This window comes from Myodes glareolus, chromosome 22 (genome assembly GCF_982192425.1).
Source record: "Myodes glareolus chromosome 22, mMyoGla1.1, whole genome shotgun sequence".
NCBI lineage: Eukaryota > Metazoa > Chordata > Mammalia > Rodentia > Cricetidae > Myodes > Myodes glareolus.
The window spans coordinates 35,306,511-35,322,736 of NC_142047.1; the positions used below are offsets into that span (position 1 = coordinate 35,306,511).

General features: G+C 43.8%; 1 protein-coding gene across 3 annotated transcripts in view; it reads right to left on the bottom strand.

The window, feature by feature from the left end:
• Positions 1-1,743: 1,743 nt before the first annotated feature.
• Slc7a6 (solute carrier family 7 member 6) overlaps positions 1,744-16,226 on the bottom strand; it is a 29,642-nt gene continuing 15,159 nt past the window's right edge. For all 3 annotated transcript variants that reach the window (XM_085681644.2, XM_087900221.1, XM_048437031.3), the window contains exons 4-11: positions 10,941-11,066; positions 7,876-8,020; positions 7,120-7,243; positions 6,756-6,859; positions 6,075-6,171; positions 4,951-5,100; positions 4,299-4,482; positions 1,744-3,822 (exon numbers count right to left, since the gene is read on the bottom strand). In XM_085681644.2, coding sequence (XP_085537770.1) covers positions 3,728-3,822; positions 4,299-4,482; positions 4,951-5,100; positions 6,075-6,171; positions 6,756-6,859; positions 7,120-7,243; positions 7,876-8,020; positions 10,941-11,066 — 1,025 coding nt within the window. In that variant the 3' untranslated portion in view covers positions 1,744-3,727. The remainder of the gene's footprint in view (positions 3,823-4,298; positions 4,483-4,950; positions 5,101-6,074; positions 6,172-6,755; positions 6,860-7,119; positions 7,244-7,875; positions 8,021-10,940; positions 11,067-16,226) is intronic.

A 16,226-nucleotide genomic window follows, 5' to 3' on the forward strand; every position in this document is an offset into this window, starting at 1 on the left:
AGCATTAGGAGGTTTTTGCTTGGTTGGGTTTTTTTTTTTTTTTGGTGTGTGGGGGGGCAAGACAGGGTTTCTCAGTGTTACCCTGGCTGTCCTCAAGATCTATTTGCTTCGGGAGTTCTAGGATTAGAGGGGCCACTACCACCCACCCACCCTGCCACTTTTTTTTTTTTTAAACCATAACTTGCAATCTTGCCTTAGTCTTCCAAGTGCTATCAAATTGGCTGGATTTTTATTTCGTTTTAACTTAGCTACATGTGGCTAGTAGTTACTGTAGTAGATACTGTATAAGTCTAGGGAAGTAACCCTCAGAATATTCAATTCAGCAAATGCCCTCTTAGCCTGTGATAGCTGATTCCTGGGAAAATGAATTACACAGATGCTTTCTTCCACTACTTACAAGTTCATAAGCCTCTCTGTTCATTCTTTCACTGTCTATCTATAAGAGTCTCCCTACATGGTAGTTCCTACCTACAGGAGGTATTAAACTGGTCAAATTGGTCTAATTTGTGTACTCAAGTGTTTATTGCAACTAATCAAACTAATAAAATTATCCCAGTTATTTTATTCTGAATATTAATGAACAATTCAGTGTTTCTTTAATAATATTAATTCAGTAATATGCAATAGTATTCTAACAGTCATCTTGATCTGTAGGCATACAAGCAAGACCAACATCCTGTTTGCCACTATAGTGTGCTCACTGCTGTATATGTGTTCATTAGGTTTTGCTAACATTAAAGGGCCAACAACTTCACAGACTGTACCTAATACAAAAGAAACAAACTGTACTACTCACTGTAAATGGTATTAGAACTCCAGGAGGTAGATTCAAAGAGACAAAGACCTGGTGGGAAGAATTCTACCATGAATCATGAGTGCTATAGTAAGTCTGGCTTCTTTCCCACAGAAAGGGTTCCTGGGAGAAGCTGTGTTCAGCTCAGAAGGGGAAAAACGCTATCACAGTCACTAAGCAAGTATTAGAGCATCTTGAGCGTGAGGTTCCTCCTCTCAGAATCCACTGGAGGGCAGCAAATTCCTGGGATTAGCTGGTTTAAGGGCCAAAGACCACTAAAACCAGGGTCACACTCTGCTTAAAAACTTAGTTCCAGAAGAGCCTTGGAATGGGTGCCAGCTTGGCTCAGACATGAATCATGTTTGTATGGTTTAAGCAAGTCAGTCTTTGCATAAAACACCTTACCAGGCCAGAATTTATTCTACAAATCCCCAACCTATGGCAAAAACCCACAAGCTTTCACAAATGCATTCCCATAACCAAAAGCAACTATGATTACACTCCCCTAAGTCTTTTTTTTTTAATTATGTATACCTAAGTCTTTATTGAGCAAGCATATTGAGCAAGCAAAGGTTACCCCTTTGCAACTAGGGCCAATTTGGTAAATAAAAAGGATCAGAAGTTGAGAATGCCTCATAGTAGTTATCTGTTTGATTTGATTTCACGAATTCCCAAACTTAAAAAGAAATGTCCATAGAGAATTCCAGAACAGCAGGTTCTTCTGTGTCCAAGATGATAGTGTCTAAGGGCATCCCAAGACAGTTGTGCAATCCAGTGTAGACACACTAGCCACAAAGATCCAAGTCTATAGTTTTGGCCTCAACTGGTAGCCTCACCCAATCACCACAATTAGCTGTTTCCACCCTTCCCCAGGAGCCAGACTGAGGTTGAAGCTGTTTTCTCCTGCAGTCTTCACTGATCTTCACAGGGAGAAAATAAAGATACACAAGTACCATATACTTTCAGATTTTAATCTCACCAGCTCTTGGACAAGAGAAGGCAAACAGGTGTGCTAGTCCATGACCCAAAATGATTCCGAACAAAGCCTGATGCCAGTGTGGTTTTCAGAAAGTTAGCGACCACTTCCAGCACCAGAAAGGGCTTGTATGAGTCTACACAACAAACCTCACAACAGGCCCTTAAAGAGAACAAACTATTTGATGACTTGAATCCATGAGGTTTCTCCAAGTTCACTGAGAACTGATGAATCAGGTAATTTACCCGAATTCCAAAACATTCCAGGCCTCTTACACTTTATAACAGATCCAGAGATTTACTTTCTATCAACCAGAACAAAGGCCAAAAGTCTTAATAAAACAAAGGATTATCCTTCAAAATAACAGTATTACCAGACTTCTGTAATATGCAAGGACAGCTCATCTGGAGCTGAGCCAGGTGATAGCAACATGTGACTTATCTATATATTAAAGTGTAACAGGTACATGTTTTAAAATGTCCTTTGTTTTTGTTCTTGATACAGGGTCTTACTTTGTAGGCTCACTGTGTAGCCCAGGCTAGCTGTGAACTTCAGCAACTCCTGTCTCAGCTTACTGAGTGCTAGGATCACAGGTGCTCACCACCATGTCCAGCCCTAAAAATCCTTTAACTTCACCTTCATAATAGTAACAATGATAATAGTAATGGCCAACAGATTATGTGAAACATGGTCAAGATTTGACCTACCACATTGACATCTCTGAAAGTTGAACTTTTTTTTTTTTAAAAAAAAAAGACAGGATCCTGTTAGCCCAGAGTGGCTGCCTGGAACTTACTATGTAGCCTAAGCTAGCCTCAAGTTCAAACTCTTCCTGCATCACCATGCCAAGTGCTCAGGTTACAGGTGTCTACCACCACACCAGCTAAGGTACTTTTTTTTTTCAAACAATTTATTATTGCATCCTATAGACAAATAATCACTATTGGTTTGCTAAAATTGGTGTCCTGGATTAAATATCAATAAATAGTGAAATATAGGAGTTGGAATTTGGTAACAGTAGTAACTTGTCCAGGTAGTAGTAGAGATGTTCCCACTCAGCTGGAATAGTGAGGTTTTCTTTCAGCCCATGTTTCAAGGGCTCCACAGCACCATGGCTTCAGCTAGGAAAGAGGCATTCAAGTGGCCAAGCCAATTTCTTTATGAGCTGGAAGCTCATCTCCTTGTTTAAGGATTTTGACCACAGTGCTAAAATGATCTGAGCAAAGTCAATCAGACAGGCAGCACCTCCCCAAGGAGATGTGTGGGCACTCTGTACACAGTGACCCACAAATGAGAAGTCCCAACAGAGGACCCATGCCCAGACCCTGAAGAGTCAGTCTTCTCCCATCAAGCTTATTCTTTGCTTGAACATGAAGTTCCAGGGCAGGGATTGATGTTCCTCTTGTGGAGTTCAGGAAAGGGGGCACACATTGATCCCATGTCAGTTAAATAAAGTCTTGCTGTTTGTGCTACCCAACAAAAAAAGGGGAACACAATGTTTTCCCTAAGGAAGAATTGTAGGCCACAGAAAGAAATGGCAGCATTTCAGGCCTCTAAAATCAAGTAGCTGGACTTGGTCAGAGGAAAACTTCCCATGAAGGAGCCCCACTATGAAGACTCCTGGCTTAAACTAGAAATAGCTGTGAACCATAAGCCATTGCTGTCAACCTAACATTCCCTCTTTGCCCACTACAATGCACCAACAAGGCTGTACCTATCCACCAGAAGAAGTGAAACAAAATCAATCCCCTAAGACAACATCCCCTCCCACTGAAATCCCTATCTTCAGGCTAGTCTGATCAGTATCTTTCCGTAGCTTACCAAAGAGAGAGCATTGGCCCTGAGCCCCCTTACAGAATGTGGGCCAAGAGGTTCATTTAATTCAGAAGGCTTAGGTTACTGGTCTTTGGTGGCTGTGGTCACAGTCTCTGGGCTTCAGGGAATGTCATCTCTGGCTTCTAGTCAGTTTTCCTCTCAACATTTTTCTCTTCTGCTACATCCAGCTCAGTCAAGACGCAAAAGCAAAGCTTCTGGGTTACTTTGGTGACAGTAGCTAAGTGAAAATGAGAAGCACAGGATTTAGCAAACATACTTTGCTACAGTTCCAATCTGAATACCAGAAGGCTGAAAGCTTATCTGTGACTCTTTCCCACCCATCCCTTACGCAAACCAAGCCTGACTTTGTCATTTACAACCAACCTCTCTATTCCAAACCCAGCCTTTTCTTCCCAGGTGTGGTGGTACACACCCATAAAGGTAAAGTACTTGAGAGGTAAAGGCAGGATGATGAGTTCAGAGTCATCCTCAGCTACACTGTGAGTTCAAGACCAGGTTACACAAAAATCCCGTCTCAAACATAACAAACCAAACACCAAAAACCAGATAGTGCTTTAACCCTAGAATAGACACAAAAAAGGTGTGATGGGCAGCCAGGTTCCACCCCCTTCCATTAGGTAAGGAGGAAGAGCTGGTAGCCTCTGCACGGACCTGAGCATAAGCACACAGCCAGTATGAGGCAAAGCAACTCACCCAGAACATTCCTAACAAAGAGTGGCCTCCGGGACTCTGGCAGGTAAACACCCAGGAAGTAGACAGGGACCCCAGAGAGGGCAATCCCAATGCCAATGAGGGAATTGATGGTGTCACTGAAGAGGGGTACGGCCACCAAAAACAAGGAGCATATGCAAAACACGATGGGAAAAAAGAGGCTCAGCTGAAATAGAGGAAAGTGAGATTTAGTAGGGCGGGATGAAAGAACACAGCCTGATCAAAAGGTACTTTAAGAAGGGGACTCTAAATAAATACATCTTTAGGAAAGAAAATTCAGCCTAAAAATGGGTCTGGAGAGATGGCTCAGCGGCTAGAAAAAAGCACTTGCTGCTCTTCCAAAGTATCTGGATTCAATTCCCAGCACCCACATGACAGCTTATAGTTCCCTATAACTCCAGTTCCAAGGGATCTGACACCCTCATATAGACGCACAAGCAGGCAAAACCCCAACATATATTAAATAGATAAAAAAATAAGTAAGTAAATTCAGTTAAAGAAGAGAACCCATTCCTACTAGTATGCATGAGCTTTGCCTGCTGAGCCCTTCTTGGCTCCATAATTTCAAAGCTAATCTGGACAACAAGAGGCCTTATCTTTTTTTCTCCCCCTTTTTAGAAAGGGAGGTGCTGACCTTGAGAGGTCGAGGCCAGTCAGGCTCTTTCCAGCGAAGGTAGAGCTGTCCAACAACAGACAAGCCAACAAAAAACCAGTAGCTGAAGCTGAAGTAGTTGATGAGCAGGAAAACGTCTTTCACGACGAGGTAGATGAGTGCCATGGTGCACTGTGGAGTGGGTGGTGGAGAAGAGGAGTGAGGATTACTTCAGCCATACCAGGAGACTCCATCAGTAGTCTGTCAGATCTGAAACAGCTTTACCAGATTAGCTCTGGTTTTCAGTGACCCTCACTTGGCATCAGATAGATCCATTATCCACATTAACTTTCAAGGCAACATCTTTACCTCTACCTATACTCAGCACCCCACCACCCCCATTGCAAGCACTTTGGTTAACAAGGTAGCTTCTTCCTTTCTGATGGCGGACAGGGAGGCCCTCAACACTCCAACCAAAGTGGGAATTAGACTGTTAACCTAGAGTTCTTGAGGCTGGGGTCCAAACTACCTGGCAGGGTAGGCAGTGGTAGCCTATGTTTTAATCCCAGCACTCAGGAGGCAGAGACAGGTGGATCTCTGTGAGTTTGAAGCCAGCCTGGTCTACAGCGCAAGTTCCAGGACAGGCACCTTCTGAAGCCTATAAGGGAGGCTGAGGCAAGGTCTAAAGCAATGGTTCTCTACCTTACTAATGCTGTGACCCTTTAATACAGTTCTTCAGGTTGTAGTGACCCTCTACCATAATATTTTTATTGCTAGTCCATAATTGTAATTTTGCTACTGTTATGAATCATAATGAAAATATCTAATATGCAGATGGTCTTAGGTGACTTCTGTGAAAGGGTCATTCAATACCCCAAAGGGGTCTTGACCCACAGGTTGAGAACCACTTAATCTAAAGCTCAAGAGCAGCTCAGCCTATTTAAGAAGGCCTTATCTGGGGCAGGGGAAAATGAACAAATAAATAGTGGGTTCGGCATATTAGGACAATGGTAGATTGCTGACTCATATATGGGGCTCTGGATTCCATCCCAAACATTACAGAAAAGATAATGAACTGTGCTTCAAATCCTGAAACAAAGCCTATAGTGTAAATTAGGAATCCTGCATAAACCTGCCCAAGCCCACATTCTCCCAGCTAAGCTTACATTGAACAATAAAGCTGGCACAGGTGTAAAGCGCTCAATATGGATCATGGACAGAAGGTTCGGGAGGTGGCCCTCACGTGAGCCCACGAAAAACAACCTGTAAGAGTATGAAATGTATCAGCAGCAGCAGTCTCAGAGCCCCAGAAAAAAATCAAGGGACGGCCTCTCAGACTTCATATACACCCAGCCCATACTCGTATTACCCATAAATGTCTTCAACTAGTAGCACCTCACCACTATCCAGGAATGCTCACCCACCATTATCCATTAACCACTCCAGGCCTTCAGCAATGAAACTCAGTATCATCCACCAACATTCCCACTTCTGAACCAGATACCTCACCAACATCCTACAGATGTATTTACACCACCTAATGACATTCCAATCCAACCCACCAGGGGTACACCGATTCTGCTATAGTACAAATGTATAGCTACCACAATGGCCTTTTTAAAAAGATAAGGTCTTCTATGTAGGTCTAGTTGGATTCAAATTGAGAGCCTCCTGTTTCAGTTGAGACTGCACAGTCCTTCCTTTAAAAGCCATCATGGGAGTTGGAGCGATAGTACCCAGTTAAGAGTACTACTCTTGAACAGGTGCCCCTGTAACTGGAGTTACACATGGTTGTGAGCTGCCACCCAGATGCTAAGAATAGTCTATTATCAGAAAAGTCAAAGTACCTTGATGAAGCAAAGATGGATGCATTTAGGCCCCCAAAGCAGGACAGGGCAACGGCAATGGGGATGGTCCAGCTAAACATGCCAAATGTCTGGTCAGCAAATGTCTGGAAACAGAGCAAAGAAGGAACACTCAATACAGGACAGTTTTGTAATCCTCCTTCTATCTATGATCTCTGAACAGAGGCAGTCACTGCTAAACCGTCCACCCTCTGCCCTCTGCAGACCAATCCCTCACAGTGTAGAGCTGGAGTTGCTGTAGAAAAGGACTGGACCACCCAGAGCGAAGCACCATGTGATTCTCAGGAAATGACGGCTAGGGACAAGTGAGGATCCTCCCCACCCCCCTCCCCCCCAAGAGACTCACCACAGCCACAGCATCACTGTCATGGACATCCTGAATTTTCAGCACTGTATAATAGGCCACGTTTGTCAGGATGTAGATGAGTGTCACAATTGGCATAGAAATCCCAATGGCCAAGGGTAAATTTCTGTGAGGACAAGTGAAATAGGACTACCTAGAACCAACTTCCCCTGTGAATGAAAACTCATCCAGCACCCACTGCAATTTATTTAACAGTTCACTGCTGCCAGGTCTTTGAGATGGGCTCCTCTCCCCCACATGCCCTAGGGCAGGTCTGCTTCCCATGCTCCTGGGCACTTTCCCTGAAAGGGGGCACGTGATTAGTTTATCCTACAGGATTAGGTTCAATGAGTCACATATGGCTTTATTACATTCTTGCATCTGTGATCTCAGGATAAATGCAGGAGCAATATACTCTGGGAACTAGAAACTAGGCTGGGGACCTGGTAGGCTCAGGCTGCAGTCTCACTACCACCGGGCAAAGTCCTGCCACCTCAGCCTTAGCTGGGTCTGCTGCTGCCCACTAACATCTCCTAGAGGAAGGACCCTCGGTACTCTCCAGTGGAAGAGGAGGGTGAGAGCCAAGGGCTTTCCCACATTCGCTCACTCCCATCCTAGCCCCCAATGCCTCCTAACTGGAGAAGGGAGCAGGAAGAGGAAGAGGGGATGAGACAGAGGGAGGAGGTACGAGAAGAGGGCAATTGTGCCCATCATCAGCAGGAGTTCCAGCCAAGATGGAGAATGTGATCTCGCCTTTACCTTTCTGGGTTTTTGATCTCTTCTGTTACAAAATTAAGGGTGTCCCAACCTGAGTAAGAGAAGAGGGCAGAGTAGAGGGCAAGAGAGAGGTTTCCCACATCCCACGAGGAACCCTCAAAGGCATTCTCAAAGTGCTCAGTGTGTCCTGTGGGGCAGAAGTGGGTGGGAGACCAGGTGAAAGGAAGAGAGGGGAGGAACATGGAGAAGATAAAGGATTCAGAGGGAGAATTAAAAAGATGAAACAAATGAGAGGGGAAAAAGGCAAAAACAAACAGGACAGGGGAAGAAAAAAAAAACATCATTTAATACCAAAACAACAACAATCAGAAACTCTCTGCACCTCACCACCCCAATTACTCCCTCAGGTTAAGTTTTCTTTAGTAAAACTAGATGATATCAAGAAAACAAAAGCATTCCTGGCTGCACTCTGAGAAACACTTCTTCCAAGACCATAATGAATTTCCATTCCCTGCAAGGGACCTCAGCTCTTCCTATTTTGACTTCACTAGTCATTTTACACAAAGCAGTAATTTCTACTGACAATAACCTTCCAGCAGGTGGTCTTAGCTCAGATCAATGTACAATTTGGACTTGTGGGTTTATCAGCCTCTTGGAGAAGACTCCATCACTCTATTTGCAGTGGGTGTGGTGTGGTTGGTAAAAGGCACGGAATCTGAGGCTATAGAGTAATTGAGGTCTTCTTATCTCTTACTGGGCCAACCCCACCCTTCAGCACTCCAACCCAAGCCAAAGCAACCGTCCTCCTCCCTAGAGGCCTCTGAAGACTGCAGACTTGAGAGCCCGCCTAGCTGCTCAGGACAGACATCCTGACAGCATGGAGTTTTTACAAGAGTAAGCCTTCTATGGTGCTTGTCATCACCCCAGCAGAAAGGCTAGACTTAGTGGTAGAAAGAAGGCTCAGTGGCTGACCACTTATAACTCCAGCTCCAGGGAGATCTGACCCCTCTTTTAGCCTCCACAGCATGTTTATGCCATACGTGGCATAAACACAAGCACACACAAGGTAAAAAAATATTTAAAAGGCCAGGCAGTGGTGGCACATGGATTTAGGATTTAATCCCAGCACTTGGGAGGCAGAGGTCAGTGGATCTCTAAATTCAAGGCCAGACTTGTCTAAAAAACTAGTTTCATGATAGTCAAGGACTGTTAAACAGAAAAACCCTATCTTGTGGGGTGGAGGACAGAAAAAAAAAGAAAAAGTATTAAAAAGAAAGCCTATACCAGATCTCAATGTGGCAAAAGATGTAGGGGTGCAGTGAGAGCTTCCAGGGGCATCAGTTACTGCACACAGCAGTGGTTCTCGAAGGCACACATTTTGGAGGAAAAAATTACTCAATAGCCCAATTTTATTCTAGATATTCCTGAGATCTCAAAGACATCTAGATGCCTGACTGCAGTTGCTCAGCAGATTTCCTGGGCTACCTGGGCATTTCATAAAAGCATGTCTTTGGACTGGAGGAATCACTTGTCTATTATACATGTAGACCTGGGTCTCTGATCCTCAGGACCATGCACACATAAAAACTTTTTAATTTTCAATTTCAAATCAATAGGTCTGAGATGACGGGCTCAGCCCCCCAGGTGACTGCAAATATAGCTATGTCTGGGAATGATAAAGAAAAGGGAACTGGCTGTTAAGGACAGAGGATGTCCTTTGGTAAAAGACCTTTCAGGATATCCTGGGAAGCCCATTAGCCTCTGACCCTAAAATGAAACGCTTTCAAGAGCTAACTTTATACCTGGACATGGTAGTACATGTCTTTTCCCAGCACTTGGCAAAGGTACAGCAAGAGAATCAAATACTCAAGGCCACTGGGCTATGTGGTAAAGTAAATTACAGGCCAACCCAAAATATATTTCAGGACATTATCTTATAATGTCTTTTTTCCTTTTTTTTTTTTAAAGATTTATTTATTTATTATGTATACAACATTCTGCCTCCATGTATGCCCGCATGCCAGAAGAGGGCACCAGATCTCATTACAGATGGTTGTGAGCCACCATGTGGTTGCTGGGAAATGAACTCAGGACCTCTGGAAGAGCAACCAATGTTCTTAACCTCTGAACCATCTCTCCAGCCCTAATGTCTTTTTTTTTTTAATTTCTTATAAATAAATAAGAGGACTAGGTATGTTGCTGAGTAGTAGAGTGTTAACACAGTATGCAAAAGGTCCTGGTTATATCCATAGAAAAAAATTAAGAAAAAATTAAAAAGAGCCAGGCGGTAGTAACACACACCTTTAATCCTAGCACTCGGAAGGCAGAGGTAGGCAATCTCTGAGTTTGAAGCCAGCATGATCTACAAAGGGAATTCCAGGACAGCCAAGGCTGTTACACAAAAAACCCTGTCTCAGCTGGGCAGTGGTGGCTCACGCCTTTAATCCCAGCATTCAGGAGGCAGAGGCAAGAGGATATCTGAGTTCGAGGCCAGTCTGGCAGTCTGGTCTATAAGAGCTACTTCCTGGACAGGTTCCAAAGCTACAGAGAAACCCTGTCTAAAAAAAAAGAAAAAAGGAAAAAGAGAAAAGAAAGGCCAACATAGGTAAAGCAATGCAATTCTACAACATTCTGACATTTTATCAAGAGCTGGCTTTGAAAGATTCTTCAACACAATGCTTAATTCAAGTACAGATAAACAGTAAAATACTACAAAATGACTTCCCCTATTGGTCCCTCCAGGAGAGTCAAGTTTTCCCACTCACTACTTGGTAATTACAGACTACAAACATCTCCCTAAATGACTTATATGAATAACTCAATTATACTCCAACTTTCAAGAACTCCTAGGACCTTTGCTAGCTTCCTGCAATGCTTTTTCCAAAGAAACCCCTGAGGAGAACCTGGCATTTGATATGTCCAGTTGGCCAAGCCTGGCTGATAAAGCCCAGGAAGAGATTCATAACCACCTCTTACTTCACTGACAATACTCTAGAATATATTCAGTATATGCTAAGAGATGAAGCTAACTAAGCCCCACATCCTCCTAGGGAGCTTAAGAGGCTCCAGGAGACATTTACCCTTCTTCCCACCTCAGCCCCTCTTACCCTGGCACAGTTTAACAAGGCCCATGACAATGATGGCAATGAGTGCCACAACCTTGGCATATGTGAATGTGTCTTGTACTCGTGTGCCCCACTTGACATAGGCACAGTTCACAAATGTCAGCAGACCTAGAAGGAAAATCACAGTGTCACTGGTAGGCTTGAGCCAAGCACAGACCCCAACCTCTCTATAGAAGGCATTTTTCTACCTTCCCTGCCTAAGTTAGAGGAACAACGGGTCCATGAGAACTAGAACAGGTAGACAGGAGGAGCAGCACCTATGAATGCCCTACACTATATCCAAAGATACAAGGGCATGCACAAACACATATATGTTCTAATGTCAGAACAGCAGCTGGGAATGTTTCCCAGCACCAAGAATGGCTGGCCTCACTTCATTAGCCTCACTTTACTCACTCTTTTCCAGCCAGATTCCAGAAAAAAAAAAGCATTAACAAATAATGTAAATTTGAATATTGATGATCATCTAATGTCTTATACCTGTGACTGTTATATACTTGACAATTTCAGAGGCATCCTCACTATCAATTCTGACAAATCCCCAAATACAGATGTCTGTTCCCCACTTGTATGATGTGGACTGCATGGTGACCACTCCTGCTTGACAAAGCTTCGGCATTTAGACATTGCAGACCACATTTCTCCAGCACCTTTTACATTCATTTTCAATGATTTTCAATATTAATGTCTTTCACTTTGGGAAGTTTTGTGTTAGCTTTGGTAAAGGTTTAAAATGTGTATAATGGCAGTCTCTCTAAACAAAATAATTCTTTAGGGAAAAAAAAAAAAAACCTCTGCCACCTTGGTACCAGGAATTCCAATGTACCCTCTAAATTACAATCAAACAGTAAAATTAAGAGATTTACTAGGCACACCTGATCCCAAGGATGAACTACCTACAGTTTAGAGAGCCTGAGGTCATTAAGGGGGAAAAGTTCAGTTAATATAGAGAAATCAGAACTGTAAAGTATAAAAGAAAAAGAGTAAGACATCATGACCTTCTCTTCTGGGAGCATTGTAAGGGGACAGACCCATATAGTAAGACTAAGAAACTGTAGTATACGGTCTGCTCCCCAAAAGTCCTTTTCCCAAGGTCAGGCACTTAGATAGGGTCTCCATTTTCTCTGGAGCTTGACGAAAAGTTCCTACTGGATAAAGTAGTCATTCTTCTTATCTCTAGCAAGAGCCTCCTGTGACCCTGCCATTAACGTGACCAGTGCCTACTGTCAAGATCAATGCTAGACTCCGCAAGTCTTGATCTCACTCCACACCCCAGCCCCTTGTCTCCTGTTTAATATTATGTGCAACTATAGGTAACAAAAGGTGTAGTCTTCTTCTCAATTAAATTCTGCTGGCAGCCATCCTAATTTACTCCTCTTTGGGACCTGAAACAACCTCCCTGCAGCAGGTATCTGGCACTCATCTATGAGGAAACTAAGGCTGAGAGAGGCTTGCATTCCTAAGCAAGTTCAAATGATCTTCCTGAGCCCATTCCGATGCAAACCTGCCAATTGTCAGTGAATCCCTTGGAGAGTTGAGCCTTCCTCAGAGCTTCTTAGATTCATGTCATCCTGGCTACCTTTAAGCTCCATGCTAACGTACCTCAATAACATCTAAACCCTGTAGATTACTGATGGCTGTGAACTGCTACCTGGTTGAGGCTTAACCCACAGAGAGAACTCTGTTCCTGAAAATAAAAGACAGCTTTGATCTAGGGCAGAACATGAGAATAATTATCCAAGGGCTTCTACAAGAAGGAACATAGTGACACTTCTAAGTACTGTCCCAAGCTTACAAAAACAAAGCAAAAATCTAAATATATACCTTGTGGTAGTTTGAATGCAAACATCACCCCTAGGCTCATATATTTGAATGCTTAGTCACCAGGGAGTAGTACCAGAATTGAGACATGTGGCCTTGTTGGAGGAAGATTGTCACTGGGGTGGGTTTTGAGGTTTCAAAAGCTCAAGCCAGGCCCAGAGACTTTCTCTGCCTATGGATTAGGATGTAACTCTCAACTACTGTTCCAATACCATGAGTGCAGTACCACCATGCTCCTACCATGATGATAATGTACTATTCCTCTGAAAGCAAGCTCCCAATTAAATGCTTTTTTTATAAAGTCTTACAGCCCATTCTTTCAACCTCTTGCACATACTCCCACCTATTTATTCCTTTAAGTGGACTCTCCCTTACTTATGCCAGATGCACACACAAAACGTTTCTCCTCTTGCCACAGCCATCACTAACATCTACTTCCAAGGTCTAGCTCAGCCCTTACTCCCTCTGAAAATCTTTCCCAAATATACTGGGCAGATCAGCCCAGGATCCCTCGTGCCTTCATTCCCACTTCACAACAGTTCAGTATCAAATGCTACAGTCCTGGGAACATCTGATTCCAGGAGGTCGCTCCCTATGGTATCTCAGTCTTCTTTCTGAGAGACCACAAACTCTCAAAAGACAACAAGCTTATAGTGTGTCTAAAGCTCTTGTCCAACAAAGAAAGGAGCTGATGAACCCTGGCTGGAGGCAAGCTAACAGCCAATTCCCTTGGGCAGTTCTCCACTCAAAAGAACAGTGTCCAGGACCAGCTATGAAAATGACCATGTTATAGAATAGCCTCCGTGGTGTCTTAGGAGCTTCACTTAATATGCTGCTAAATAGGGCTGAAGAGTTGGCTTGGTGGTTAAGAGCACTAGGGGCTCTTCCAAAGGACCTGGGTTCAATTTCCTGCACCTACTTGGTGACTCACAATCACCTGTAACTCCAGTTTTAGGAGAACTGATGTCCCTTTCTGTGCTAGCAAACACTCACACACATAAAATAAAAATAAATGTTTTTTTAAAATAGCTGGGTTTGGTGGCACACACCTTTAATCCCAGCACTCAGAAAGCAGAGGCAGGTGGATCTCTGAGTCTAAGGTCAGCCTGGTCTACAGACTGAGTTCAAGGGACAGCCAGGGCTACCCTGAGAAACCCTGTCTCAAGTGGAGAAAATGCTGCCAGATAGTACATGTGACATGCCAGTCACTTAAGATGGACACACAATGAAGTAATTATATGTAATTGGGGACACAATGGTTAACTAGGTTGTTGAGAGAAGGATACCCCAAAGGAATGCACGCTACTGAAAAATCGTCACGGGGATCAACTGTTGATCAAAATTCTCTCTTTGGCTAAGCCTCGATCAGTTAACATACATAGTTAACAGTCACCAGTAAACCACAGGCACTAATACAATAAGCACATTTGGGGGGTACTTGTCCATCTCCTTCTTAGAACTTACTCTCTTTCCTTATCAGAGATGCCAAACAATGACAAGCTGGCCTTATAAATTATCCCTCCCAAAACAGCCAAAGAGTGAGTCTATCTAATAGCAACAGGGTACTCTGAGAGTCTAGAACTACACCAAGGCAAAGACCATAGAAACCCTAACAGCAGAACATAAACCACACGCAAAGGAAGAAAACTGGGACACAAAATTAGAAGGCCTGAACTTGTGAGAAAAAGACTGAAACAATAGGAAATGCACAGACAGAAAAGACAGAGACAAGAGACAAAGAAATGGGAACAAGAGAGAGACCTAAAACTGGACACCATAAGAGGCACAAAAGCCTAGCTGGACTCACTGAGTATGCTTCACAACCTCAGCCCGAGTGCCAGGCACTAGTCTCAGTCTTGCTCCTCCCCACCCCCTAGCCTTCTCCAGTCTTCCTGCAGGTGTGGCCCTTTCTATACACAAGTAAACACAGCCTGCAGTGGAGGGAGAGTGATGACTGTATTCACAGGATAAGTGAAGGCATGTCTCAGGAAGTCCTGCAGGACCCATTCCAAAGAACAGCTGAACAGGCACAAAGCACCTGGTCAGTAAAGCTGACTGAGAAAGAGACTAACGAGCTGGAGCAGGGGAGCCTTTACTATGATGCAGTATTTTACACTTATTCACCAAGCACATATGCTTCTTACTCAACAAAAGTCGTTAACGAGCACCAACACATTTGCCAGAAACTGCAGGCCAGTGGGATGAAGTGAGTCAAGTGCCTTTTTAAGGAGCGCCCCCCACTCCCTCTCAAGGAATCAGGCACAGGAATACCAAGAGAGAGTATATCCTTAGAGGCTGGCCCCAGGCACCGAGCTTGCCTCATACTCTCAGTCCTGCCAAAGAACACAAGTCTACCAAGCAGAAGCCAAGTCCCTTGACTACTTGCCTGCTTCTAATTAGTAAACAAAATTTCACCACAGACCCACACCCCTTACACTTCCAAGATCACCCAGCCCCATCCAGCTGAGTCTGGAGGCCAGATAGTCAGACTCTTGTGCTACAACTCAAACCCTCAAGTCTTCTCTCTTTTGACCCTATTTCCATCGACAGACCTTTAGGATAGTTTCCTCTCTGCAGCACCGCGGACAATTTGGGCCGGTAAGACTATATCCTGTTTGACAGGATGTTCAACACCACTCCTTGCCTCTACCAACAGATAACAGAAGCACTGCTTCCCAATAATTGTATCCCAAAAATGTCTCCAGATACTGCCAAATGACATCTTTGAGCCAAACTAACCTCCCACTGAGAACCACTGCTTTAGGATAATAAGACAACCTGAAATCTCACCACCACCACCACCACCTGCTTAGATTTCCCTAACTGTAGCATGAGAATGCAGTGGGATGCAGACGGAAAGGCAGTAGATGAGGCTGCAACAATTTCAGGGTCACACCTTCAGAGGTCAATAAAGCAATACAAATGTGAAGGCTGGAGAGATGGCACAGTAGGGCTTGCTCCCCTTCCACAGAGCCTGAATTTGGTTCTCAACATGCATGGTGAGCAGCTTACAACTGCCTGTACACTGGCTCCAGGGGATCAAACACCCTCTTCTGGTTTCTGTGGGCTCTGCATACATGGCATACTTACACACACACACAAACACACATACATACAAAGGCAAAAAAAATCTTTAAAAAAATTAATACATAGCCAAGAAAGAAGTATACACCTTTAATACCAGCACTAAAAGGCAGAGGCAGGCAGATTTCTATGATGTTCAGGCCAGCCTGGTCTACATAGTGAATTCTAGGCCAGTCAGAGCTACAAAGTAAGACCCTGTCTCAAAAAAAAAAAAAAAAAAAAAGCAATACAAATGGGAAAGGCAACAGAGTCTGGATATAAAATGAGCAGAGAAGGCTGGAGAGATGGCTCAGAGGTTAAGAGCACTGACTGCTCTTCCAGAGGTCCTGAGTTTAACTCCCAGCAACCACATGGTGGCTCACA